The sequence below is a fragment of the Chlamydotis macqueenii genome, chromosome 12, assembly GCF_036417535.1.
Source record: "Chlamydotis macqueenii isolate bChlMac1 chromosome 12, bChlMac1.mat, whole genome shotgun sequence".
Lineage (NCBI taxonomy): Eukaryota > Metazoa > Chordata > Aves > Otidiformes > Otididae > Chlamydotis > Chlamydotis macqueenii.
The window spans coordinates 17,585,757-17,598,711 of record NC_141567.1 but is presented as its reverse complement, the minus strand read 5'-3'; the positions used below and the strand labels follow the sequence as shown (position 1 = coordinate 17,598,711).

Sequence of the window (12,955 nt, the reverse complement as noted above, 5' to 3'; positions counted from 1 at the left end):
CAGCTGCTGTGTTGCAAAACTGAAAGGCCAGCCCTCAAAATGGTGGAACTCGGCAAATAGCGATAATAAAGCACAGCATGGCTGAGTGGGAAGGTGGATGTAAGAACAAACCAGCGGGGTTGCATGGCCTTGCACCCACATCCAAATTCCTTTTTTGAGCAAAGAGTACGTTTCTCTAAGGTGCTAAGTTTCAGGCTCAAAACAGTTTGAAATTCTTTGAAACCCCTTTTGAGAACTGGACTTCCCCTAACCAAAATTTCCCTGCCAAATCCTAGCACCAGGCTATCTGTTCATTATTTATTATGGACCATTCAGTAGTTTTAGCAGCTACGCAAAGACTGAAAACTCAGTTCTGCCCCAGTCCTGCCCCCAGGAGAGAGGAATAACATACCTAGTACAAATATTTTTTTTTTTAAATAGAGAATAGAAATTTCTTCCAGAGGTGAAGGAGAAAATAGCAAATAAATAATTGTTTTTCCTTATTAACCATATAAACAAAACTACCTTCCTGAGTCGCTAGTTACAGTTCCCCATTAGGTGAGGTATCGCATCATGTTGTCCCCTCCATAAAACTGTCCCAGCCTCGCCTTACAACAAGCAAGGCTCCTTCCCCCTCTGCCTCCCCTGCAGCTGCTCAAGCAGCACCTCGTCTCTAACAGTCAGAAATTTCCCTGCTACTCCTGGCTTCCATTTCTTCACAATCTCTTAAATGGATCCTTTGGAACAAACTCTTCACTCCCCTCCCAGTCTTCATTTTGATGGGTCAAGTCAGCCATCATCTTTTTGGTATCTTTTGCACAAGAGGCTCTCAGTTCTGAGCATTGTCACTATGCTTCTGCACATCTCCTCTTCTAATCGAATCCAACTCTTTGGGGACAGACTTGTACATAGCACTCTGCAGTAATCAAAGCCATGGAGATGGGCTTCATTTTCCCTCATTTCTTCTAGAAATAGCTCACTCAAAATATTTTAGAGGTAACTAATAGCACTAGGATTGAGGAGATAAAGAAATTAAAGAAATTGTGTTTGTCATGTTTTGTATTTTGAATGCAATTACAAGATTTGTGTAAATGGGATCCTGCTACTAGTAAGAGAAATTGAGTAAGTTTTTCTTTTAACAGAGCACAAGCAGAAGAGAGATATGGGAAAGAGCTGGTTCAAATTGCCCGAAAAGCAGGAGGACAAACAGAAGTCAAGTAAGGAATTCTTTTATTATTAGTGCAAACAAAAGCATTTTGGAAGCAGTATCAGACACCTGTGTCTTGCCTATGAATGGGGCCGTAAGTTGCTCACTTCAGTGCATTACACAGCACTTCACAATGTACAGGAAAAATCAGGAAGCACCGTGGTCCTTAAAGCAGGAATCACAAAAGCTCCGTTTGAGAATTGCCAGTAGGTCTTTACTGAGAAAATTTTTAATTTCAGGATTGCTAACAATGTGTAATATTTGCTTCCAAAAGCAAACTGAGTGATGGGGAAAAAGGAAAAGGAAGTGGCTGGGGAATGTTTAGGACAGTGGCTTGGCAATTCTGGGAAGGTGGGTGGACACTGAGAGACTGTGGCAGAACAAACCCAAGGTGCAAAGACACCAAAAATTAGCTTCTGCAGCAGGAAAAAGGCTTAGCTTAGGAAAACTCAAAACTTCAAACCTCTTTGAAGGGACTTTGTTTGAGACATATCAGTGGAACTACTGAAACACACTAAAACGGCACATATTTTTCTCTGTCTCCTCTGCTGCTGTCCTAGATCACGTATAAATTGTGTTGGGAGGGGAAGATATATGTTGGCATGGAATTTAACTTAATAGACACTGATGATAAACTGCTGCTGTTATTGATGGCAGCAGCAGTAACGAGACATTTTGTCATTACTGTAACAAGTAATAATACAGTAATAAGGTGGAAGAGGATGAAGATTTGGGGTCACAGAAGAAAAATATGAAAGAGAAGACCTCAATCTAAACACAAAACAGCTCTATTGATCCCTGGGGCCTGCTACCCTCACCCATCCCATATCTCATGTCTTAATTGCAATCTTCTTCTTAAGTCAATTTATCACTCTCAGTGTGAGCATGGTTTCCTGATCATATTTTATTGGAAAACTGGACCTCAAGCCCTTGCACGACCATGGCATGCAAGTGCCAGGCAATCACCTGCAGCATTTGCTGTCGATTCAGTGGTGGCACATCCAGGCTGATAGGGAAAATGTTGCATTAACCCAAGTGCAGAGAGCACCGAGGCTCACCCAAAGATGGTGCAAGGCTCTCCTCCCCTAGTTCTCCATCCCTCCCTTAGCCCTGGGCAATGCAGTAAGCAGGTTCCTAGCCAAGGCTGCTGGAGATGGCTTCTACCTTCCTGGTGTCTCAATTGACAGACCTAATTGAAGAACAGGAAGGAGAGAAAAATGATTTTGAAATGAAAATAGCAAATTAAGGATGGATGGCTTCTTCTCAAACCAAAGGCTGAGATCAGTGTTCCAGGATTAATGAAAGGCTCCACCTCAATTTCTTTACTGGCAATGCGGGGCAGGCAGAGCAAATGTGTTCAGAAACAGACAGCACTGGCTGTCCTTTCGTGACTTAGTGGATAATTCATGGGTCTTGGTTTTCCTGAGAGATTATAAGAGCTTCATTTAGAGGCAGAGCAAAGTCCCAGAGTTTGGATATGAATCCAAGTTCCCCTCAAGTTGGGGGAAGCTTGGACTCAAGCCCAGCTCCACTTTGATCCAGCAATTTTATAGCTTGGCATAGAGAGAAGGCTGTGTACCAACAAAGCACGCTGCAGAGCTGACTTACTATGTTTCCATAAACTCACGCCTAGTCTGGGTAGCGACCAGCTTTGTGCTGGTATTTTTATCAGAGCAAATGTCTCACTGTATCTGTTCTGAAGCCGAGAGAGGACACTTTGCTTTCTGTCATTCAGCGTCCTCTGGTTGTTTAAGGAATTACACAGATGGACAGTGAATGGCATTTGTCTAGAGTGAACATTATAAAAATCAGAGAAAACTGGGGTCTATTCAGGGGTGGAATAACTCACGAAAATGAGAGAATTGGTTTAATGCCTTAAAATTTTTGACATGGTGTGAAGTTTCTGTTTGTTTATATGACATTGATTGCTGACAGCCGTTCTGCTCCCAAGGTCAGTCCTTCATGGAGACTGGAGGGAGGGAATTTATGTGCTATCTATAATAAGAAAAGCTTGAAAGGACTATGCTACAATTATGCCCATGCATTCCTCAAAGTGTTTCCTCTTTATAGGACTCCCTATTACCAACTAAGCACGCTGAATCCTAATAGTATTACAAATACTTGACAGGCTGACATCTTTGAATGCAGTTTCGTGTAGCAGTATTTCTCAAATAAAGTTTAATTAAGTTGTTGTGCAGGTATTTGTACCTAAAACTTGCATTTGACACTCACCAGGAAAAAAAAAAAGGAGCTTCCAGGGTTTTTTTGCAGAACATTTTACAAAACTTCCAGTGCCATGCCATGTGTTGTAGAGGAGCAGGAATTACTGATTTTAGATCACTCACTCATTTTCTTGCTAATGCAAGATTATTACCCTCTGGTCTTAAATTCAGTTATGTTTTAAACATCTCAGGTACTAAGGCTTTCTGTCACTTCTGGGAAATTATTCACACCCAATAGTTCTCAGTATCAGGAAGGTACCTAATATCCTTTCAAAAAGCTGATAAAAAACCCAAAGAAAATCCATCTGCACCACCCAAAAACTTCCAGTGTCAGAAAATATCCAGAAGACGTTAAGAGAAACAACTTCAAGGCCCATTAATTCCATTTAGCACATTATACACAACTTCTGAAAGTAATGAATTGGCTGCAAAAACCTCCACCCGGTCAAAGTGATGCGCTGTAGCTGCTACAGGAAGCAGAGCGGGAGAGAAGCGGCACAAAGCCAGAGCGAGCAGCAGTGCCCGTGCAGGGGTCTGTTGGTAAAGCGTCCATGGTAAACCCACACCCCAGCCAACGCCAAATCCGCTGAACTGGAGATGGCGGCACCGCTACATGCGATGAGCGGCCCAGCAGGGCCTCATGTGCTTACGTCCTCCCAGTCCAGTGTGAACAGCTCTTTCCAGCTCCAGAAATGCAGTCCCTGGCAGCCACCCAGCTCTTCTCATCTCAAAGCCTCAGAGGTTAAACAATGTAGAGAAAAAAACCCAACACTTCCTGTTGGTTCCTGTGCTTGGAGAGAAAAGAGTCTGCTCAACGGAGAAACCGGGCAGCGGTGGGGAGGTACTGCCCAGTTACTTCAGTACAGTCAGGACCAGCACGAAACAAGATGAAGGGAATAAATACGATGAGTAAATACAAGCAACAGGGAGAAGCTTGGAAAAGTCTATGGCACACTGCAGCAGGTAGCGGCCATCACTGTGGAAAACAGCTCTCTCTCAAGCCTCCCCAAATTTTAGAAGTTTTTCATTTTGAATCAAAGAAAAGAACAATTTCAACATTTTTTAGGCTCTTCCCTTCTCTCCTAAACTTTTTCTTCAGCTGGAGCAAATTGCTGACCTCAGTTAAATGTATAAATAGATTCAACTGCCCATTTATATTTACTGAAAGACACAGATGAAGAAATATGCTGCTGACTCAAAAGACAGATAGTAGCGATGGCTTGTTGAACTGGAACAGCAACTCTGGGACCACTCTGCATTGCTTTGAGAAAATCCAGGTGACAGCAGCCATTGAGGTTTCCATCCCATACGCTGTTCAGTGTGTGTTCCCTCAGCATTGTTACAGCTCCTCTGATGGAGAACTGACCCCTCAGGGCCCGGTGCTGCTCCTTCTTGGCAGAGACAACTGCCAAGGACTGTACTAGGACAACTCACTACTGAGCAGCAATGTAACGTCATGACCTGGGAAAAGAGGACCATGTTGTTTCTCTACCTGCAGATTTCTTAGCACCAGAAATGTGAGAAATCACTTTGACCTGAGAGCTAGCAAGGTTTAGCACTGCAACTGGATGTGCAATGGACTTCAGTGAGGTCCTCCCTGTTCTTTTCCAAGTCACTACTGGAAATGGGCATGGCAAGCCTACAGCTGTAGAAAAATTACTTACAAAACTAAAATCGGAGAGGCAGACATGCCGCAATGAAGGAGACGTGCCACAACAACTTTTTATTTTTTTTTTTTATTTTTTAAACAAAGCAAAGACAGGGATTCTAAAAGGAGCTGGAGCTGGTTACCATGGGCACAGCAAACAAACATTCCAGCTTTCAGCTCAATAAATAAAAGTTCCCTGTAGGTGCTGCCTAACAGCCAAAGCACACAATCATTTGATAGTTCACCCTGATTCAAGCAAATTTAGGCGTTCTGGCTGCTTGCCCTTGCCTCCAGCACTGCAGCTGGTAGAAGCTACTTCCTACAGGGAAGTGAGATGTCCTCTTTCCAACCCATGACACAGATCTAACTCAGCAGTTGCTGTGGGCCTTGGTGAGTTCATTCCAATGTACAGAAGGGTGCACACACTTGAACCTAAGTGCAAGATCACAAGAAGGCTCACATAGGCTCAGATCAAAATCCCTTTACCCTAAATCTTCTGTCCTCAACACTAGATCCTACGGGAAGAGTAGAAGAACAGGGCAAGTTCTCCTAAATAATGTTCTAGCCTTAGCAATCGGTAGTTCATGGGCTGCCACACCAGCACCAGCTTTGCATGTAATAGCTCCCAATGGAGTTTTCTTGTGTCTTTTTCTTATTTGAAACCCTGAAACATTTTAGCATCCACTGAATCTTAAGGTAAAGCAATGTACTTTTCCTGTTAAGTGCAGAAGTGCCTTTTCTGTGTTGATTTTTAGCCCACCTCACCACACTTGCCATGTTAGATCAGACACACACGACAGAGGCAGATCAGCTTCCTTACAATGGGGTTCTTCAATGCACGTCTGCAGTGGTGAGCTGCAGTCACACTGCCTTACAAACACAGCCGTGTCCATAATAACACCAAAACTATGGAAAAGGCTGGCTGCTTCTTTCAAGCTAATCACCTGGGTGTGCCAGCACAGTCACGGATACAAGCTGTGCCTGGGAATGGAATATAGGTAGCTGGAGAGCCTTGGTGAAAGCACTGGGAGATTAATAGGTATTGGAAGGAAGCATGAGAGAACATCAGTTGCAAATGTACCTCTTGAGTGGGTCAGACCTAGGAGAGGGCAGGGCAGTCCTTGAGGAGCTGGTGAGGCGTGAGGATCACAGCAGTCAGGATGGAAGGATGGATGCTGCACAGAAATGGAGCTCTGGAGCTCACCTATCAGAAGTCAGGGCTAAAATTAATTTTTAAATGTCTTTATTGCTACCTTATACTCATTTTAAAGCTCTGTTATCTCACTTATTTAATTAAAAATTAATATCTGAATCACAATTTCATAGTCTCTAATAATAAAAGATATTATGAAAAAGATGATTACAAAGCTACAGCCATGTATTCTCGGCAAATGCCAGGTTACACCAATATCCAGTGAGGGAGAGGGAACTATACGTTATGAAGTTTGAACTCCTGTATTGTTTTGTACTCTTCATATTCTGTGTTGTACACGGGAAAGGATGCAAAGAAATTGGGGATTTTCAGCTGAGGTACAAGCTGAGATCAAGTTTGCAAGTATTTGCTGGTAGCACAGACAGTAATGATGTCTCAACACGCTACAGAGGAGTCTCAGCAGAGCTCATGCCTTTAAGAGGAAACACCTTTCAGGTTGCATGGGAATTTCCATGCAGTAGCTCTGGGCAACTCTTCAGCAGAACAACATGAAAACAGAATATAATACAGAGCCCAGTTTTCAGATACCTCCTCAGCTTCAGCTGAAATAGAGCCTCTGGGAAATCTGTTCTTTTGTGAAATAACTGATGTAAACACGCAGGAGCTGGTTAAATTCTGCCTAGTCTGACAACAGCTATTTTTGTCATTTGCTCTGCTTGTCTCTTCTCATGTATATGATTTCCTACTTTTTTCTTTCCCTCTTTTCCACTACCCTCTCCTTCAGACCTTGAGGAAAGGGTAGTTCCTTCAAGCCCATGTCTGCTCTGCCCTTCTCTGCAATGCCTGAAATAGAATATTTTAGTGAGCATAAGGTGAGGGCATCTGTAATGAAATGCCAATTGCTGCTTCCTGTGTATAAATATAGTGCATCTGTCACATAATATACAGAATCCTCTGTGTTATTCACACAAGGCAGGCATTTTTGAGCTGAAGCTAAAAGTCATTTTGGAAGGTCACATCCTTCCATAGTTAGTTATTCTCCACTCAAATGTTCTGAGCCCGCAGAGTTTATACACTTGGACTTTGAACTTTCAGGACTACGTGAAAATGGTCCCAAGCACATACTCCGAAAGACCTAAGCTTCTGCTCAGTTCTTGTTAGATCCAATCCAGATGAGCTCTCTGGTGATGAGGATAGGCATTTGTGAGCAGTGCTGCTCTCTTTCCAAGAGACATGAAGAAATTTAATTTTATGTTAAAGGTACAAAAGTCGCTTTGCGTGTTTTATCCTTTGATTTGAATGGCATAGGTCATTATGGAGTCACAAGGGGTCTAATTTGTTGTCTACGGGCACAGATTTACAGAGAAGAGAAGGTACATGGAGATGCCATCCTTTTTGCTCCCCTGCCCCAGCAAAGACGGGGGTGATGCGTCCATGCTCCCTGCAACCAGCCCTGGGAGTGATGATACAATCAGTTTGGGGCTGCTTCTGCTTCTAATACAGATCTGAAAATATCCAAACACCAGAAGCAAAACACAAACACAGACACACTACAGCTCTAGAGGAACCCTTCACATTTGTTGCTATTTTCATGAAAGATATGCTACAGCCAACTTGACACTAAGCCCAGCCTGCTGCACAGTGTAATAACTGAAAGGACTACTCATGCTAGCTAGTGCCTTGCAGTCACTAATTTATAGACAGATGGAAACTTACACTCCCCTGGTCATAGAAAGGGCACTGCTCGTGCCTCTTCTCCGCCACAGGTGGCTTACACATCACGCCACAGCTGGGACCTGTACAGAAATCTTTCCAGTTGCACTGAGCGGTTTTGCCTTTCTGTTTATAGCTGATCTGAAAACAAGAAAAAAACATCCCATCAAAATTAACTCTTCAATGTTTTCACTACGTCCCCACTAAGCAATGTTAGCTGTGATTCTGCTATGTGCCTGGCCTAGCACTTGCTAGTGATGTAGTTACCTCCCTGTTAAAAGAGCACAACACCTCCACCTTCTTTTATTTTTTGCAATGCAGATAGAGTTCCAGGTGCAAATTATTTGAGACTAGATACTTCTGAACTTGTTTAACCTACACTTTGCTACCACCACTGGGCTTCCCAGAAGAAAATGTTGTTAAAAGCACATCGGGTCTTCCCCGTGTGGCAGGAGGAAAGGCAGGTGTTAGCCATGGCCTCAGAGGAGACTGGCATTGGGTTGGTTTCCTAACCACGTTATCAGGATCTAAGTTACCAGAGGCAGAGGGTGAAGAGGACTGCTGGAAAGTGGTCTGTACGGTTCATCTGGCAGAGACTCCTCTCAATTTCAGAAAGAATATTTTTAAAAATTACAATAAGAACAGAACATTGTAGATCATACTGATGTTAAAATGAAACCTACCAGAAAGGAAGGTGGAGTTATTTCACACTTCTACTCACCGAGCAAAGGTAGAAAAGAAAGAAAACTAAAAAAAAGCTGTGGTTTTCCTGTTAGAAAAGCCTGTTTTACCTTCCTGTGTACAGGATGTAAAGGGACTCTTTGAATTACTCAGTTCAACCAGCAATTGAGTGAAAAGGCAGAGTACTGAAAAAAACACCCAGATCATCTAGCCTACAGTTGCAAAAGAGTGAGCAACACCGTACTTAGTCAGTATAGCTGTGACCTAAGCACTGCCACTGACAGAACTCTGCTAATTACATCTCTGGTGCCATAAAATCCAGCTTTTGATGACTGTGAAGCGAAGGTACCAGAGCCCTGTCCACAGTACATTTCCTGGTGGTCTGTGTCACGCGGGACTGCCCAGCACAGCCTGCTCTCCAGCAACAGCCCCGTTCTCTAACAAAAACAAGGTCCAAAAATGAGGAGAGAGAAAGCAAACACAGACAGCAGCCAGGACAAGTTTACTTTGAAGTGAACCCACTGTTCCAATCAAGTCCCTTTCCTGAACCAACTATAAGATAATTTTGCACAGTGAGTGAGTAAAGTGGATTTATGACCAGATGCAGCGGCTCCCCACTACTCCTCACGCCTGTACTGCGATGGTGGGTGAGCGCAAACAAGGCACCTCTGCTCAAATACAGCATGCATTTTCTGCCTTGAAAGCAGGGGACAGGTTCTACTGGGAGAAAAATCAAACCAAGCTCTCAAACCACACATTCTGTAAATGTTTATGCTGTTAGAGGAGAGCCATAGGGACTAGTGGTCAGTGCCCTAGAAAGACAGGGCTGCCTTTCCAGCTTTGGTGCGCTGGGTAAATTTGGGTAAGTTCACTTTGGAAAGTATTCTGCAATCTACAGAGCAAGAATCCTAAACAACGGGTGAGCTTTATTGTAAGCAGCTTCTCCCCTTAGTTCCCTGTTCCTCTAACAGCTCTGCTATTCTCCTTCTCCCTCTCTGCTTGAAGAACCAAACCCCGAAAGGTGCGCGTGTCTCAAGAGCAGCTCGCTTTTGCCGTACTCCAGTAGCAGGATGCTACAGGGAAGGAAGGCAGCAGCCAGGCTCGGTGCCCCAGAAATAAGAATATTTTAGCCACTAGATGGCAAAAATCACCAGGAGTTGCTGCAGAGTTGCTCTATCTGGTCCTTGTTATTCCGGATTAAGTCAATCCTGTTTCCACCAGAAATTCCTTTTGACAAATCCAATCTTTTAATGTCCAAGGGGGAGCTGTTTAACAAACATGCACGGTAAATTTGTGTCCAACCCTATTTTCAGTGAGACATCTGCAGGAGGCTCCACGTTGGGATGCCCAACGGGAAGGCTGGTGCTTGGTCTTTAGCTGGAGTGGTTTAAGTGTCTTCTAGAATTTACATGGAAATGTCACAAGCAAGCAATTAAAAAAAAAGTAAAAGAAAAAAAGAATAAAGGCAAATGGCAAATTTTCAGTTTTGCTTGAATTATTTTAAACGCCAGGTTTTCTAATTTGTCCACACAAAAAAAAACCACCAAAAAAAAAAAAAACCCACAGAAAAAACCCCACAACGCTAAGCAGCGTAATATACTGAGAGAATAAACCACTCTTTAAAAGCATCCATGAGAATGAGACATCCTCACTTTGAATACTTCAGAGTAAAGCCCTTATCAATTCTATTAGAAAGTCAAACTGACCCTGAACATACAGGCAATAGGTACTGTACATACAAAACAGGACAGACAAAATTAAAACTCCCTGGTATGCCTGCTACACGAGTTGCTGCCATTAAACCCTCCCAAGCACTGAAATGATGTATTTTATCAATATAATCAGAGCATCTAGCAGCAACGAGGAGCTAATCTATAGCACTGCTGCTGCAGCCAGCAATCCCTGCAGCCCCGAAGTCATAAAGGAATACCTGGTGGATCCATGGGTCCAAATTTGACTTTTTTTTTTTTTTTCTCTCCCACACATAACTTGGCACAATGACATATTTGCTACTCCCTTAAGCCCCATAAAGATGAAGGATCCAATTCACTGATTTTAGAAAATTATTATAAAAATAAGGAAGGAAATGGCTGAAGTCTGTTCCAATCTACTTACGGACTGTGGCTTTGCCCCAGTCAGTAGCGGGGGAACTGGCTGGACAAATCTTTCATGAAGGAGCAGAAGGCCAGAGCTTTCTGAAAAGGCCATTAGAGACGATGCAGGGGGCAAAGGAGTCTCTCCAGCTCGTAGTCAGATGCATTTCTATACCAGAAGACACACTCGTCCTTACAGAGAGCCAACAAAAAGGAGAAAAGCTTCATGGATGGCTTATAATCATGAACTACTCTGGTAGCTCAGATGCCTAGAAACCAAAAAAGCAGCAAATTGCTTTTGTCCTTGATATGTACTGAGAAAGTGCTATTTTTCAGTATTTTGCTACAGCAATTTTGCCAGTCTTTGCATAACCTGAATCACCAACAGCAAAGGAAAAAAGTTTCAGGAACAGCAGATCTAAACAGCACACAAACAGTACCTGCAGTTTGCAAGTGTCCTCTATTTTTAAAATTCCAGCATTTACCTGTTTCAGGCATAAAGTTGTTAGCTTTTTCTTACCTAAAAGCTCTAATGCAATATTTTGAAAAATTAAATATATACAAGGAGTAAAAATTGCTTTTTTACTGCAGATTTTCCAATAGGAGGTGGGGAATGTGCTATCTCTGCTGTTGATAGACAACTTGTCTTTTAATTTCAAGCTTTTAATTAACTTAGCTGGAAAGAATACTGTTTGCTTCCTTTGTGTTGTGAAAATTTAGGTTCTATCAAAATTTCATACCAGACTTTTTTTTTTTTCAAAATGAACCTTCAAAATGTTTTTTTTTAGGACAGTACTGAAAATTACTCAATCTAGCCTGTTTTCCCTGACTTATCTCAGGAGGTTCACCACAACAAATCCAGTTGAAAGCTGAAAGAATCAAACAGCTCAATACTAATCTTTTCTGGCTGGAAGTCTTTTCCTTATATTTCTGCAAATTCAGATTTGGAAGTGGATTGCAAGGCAGTTATTGCTGAGGACAGACCTAGCCTTTCCCCTCGCGCCTGTGCGTTTTTCTTATGCCTGGCAAGGCAGCCTTGCTACTGGAAGAGCAAGCTTTGATTAGGAAACAGATGTCCAGCCTAAATTAACACAGGGCAATTAGGATCCTTCATGTGTCTCTTAAGACTCCTGAAATGGCCCAAGAGATACAGATTTCCCAACCCATCTGCAGTTGCACGTGGCTGGGAAGTGAAATGCATCCTCTTCTGGGCTCTCCCAGTAGCCAGGGTTCAGCCAGGGAGACTTTAGGGTCTTCATCAACAGGATTTCCCCCTGGACTCCTGCCTGGGGTAGACCAGGGCTCCATGGAGATCCCAGAACTGTTTCCTTCAGGGAAGAACACACTCTGCATCTTGAATAGATGATTTCTAAATTGAAAAACCTCCAAATCACTCCCCAGCCCTAGCTTCTGTGTATACAAATGCCCTGCCAGCCTGCGAACTGGGAGCTAGAGGAAATGATTAAGTTGAAAATGCCTCTTACAGAGTATGCTCTTTCCTCTCCCAGCACTTCTATGCTGGTATCTCTGCTTTCTTAAGATTGACTCTGGCTTGCCAAAAACCAGGACATTGGGTGATCTATCATTACCCTTTCACGCCCTTCTGCAGCTCTACATTGTGGGACCACTTAGTTACAAAGGTCCATCCAGATGAGCAGCGTAACACCTCCGTTTGCTCGTCTCCATGCCATACTTCAGAGCCCTGATTTCACAGCATAGTTTATTCATGCTGTGCCTCTGGGTTTCAGAACCTCCCTGGGCTCTCTGCACCATGTGTGAGTCTTTGAAAGGAGAGCAAGCTGTGCCACACGGGGGTGCTCGGAAAGCACCATATGGAGGATGCTGCACAGCAGAGCTGCTCTAGCTTCCAGGGTGAGTGAGAAGGAAAAAATTGCTGGTGCTGCATTCAACACAGGGGGAGGAGCTGCTTTCCCTCTGTCATTCAGACTAGTGCTCCAAAACCCAGTTCCCCTTGACCATCTTTATTTCACTCGGTTGACGTGTATTCATTGGCAAGGTGCAAGGATAGACAAATGTCTGCTAACATTCACAGTCACAAATACAGTGTGATTAAAAAAAAAAAAAAAAAGAAAAAAAAAGGGCGCACATAAGGAGTAGTGCAATTCCTTGCTTCATGGAGCATTTTATTGCATTTCCTGACGGTAACAGATTGATGCTGTTGTGCTTGTTATCATGGTCAACTTTTATTACAAGACTATTAAGAGTTTTATCTCTATGTGGATCTTTCAGATTCAGAGG

The 12,955-nt window shown here is 43.1% G+C and overlaps 1 protein-coding gene across 2 annotated transcripts in view; it reads left to right on the top strand.

The window, feature by feature from the left end:
• The window catches only part of PSTPIP1 (proline-serine-threonine phosphatase interacting protein 1), a 54,996-nt gene that overhangs the window by 20,244 nt on the left and 21,797 nt on the right, over positions 1-12,955 (top strand). For both annotated transcript variants that reach the window (XM_010116241.2, XM_086757615.1), the window contains exon 3: positions 1,122-1,196. In XM_010116241.2, the coding sequence (XP_010114543.2) occupies positions 1,122-1,196 (75 nt within the window). The remainder of the gene's footprint in view (positions 1-1,121; positions 1,197-12,955) is intronic.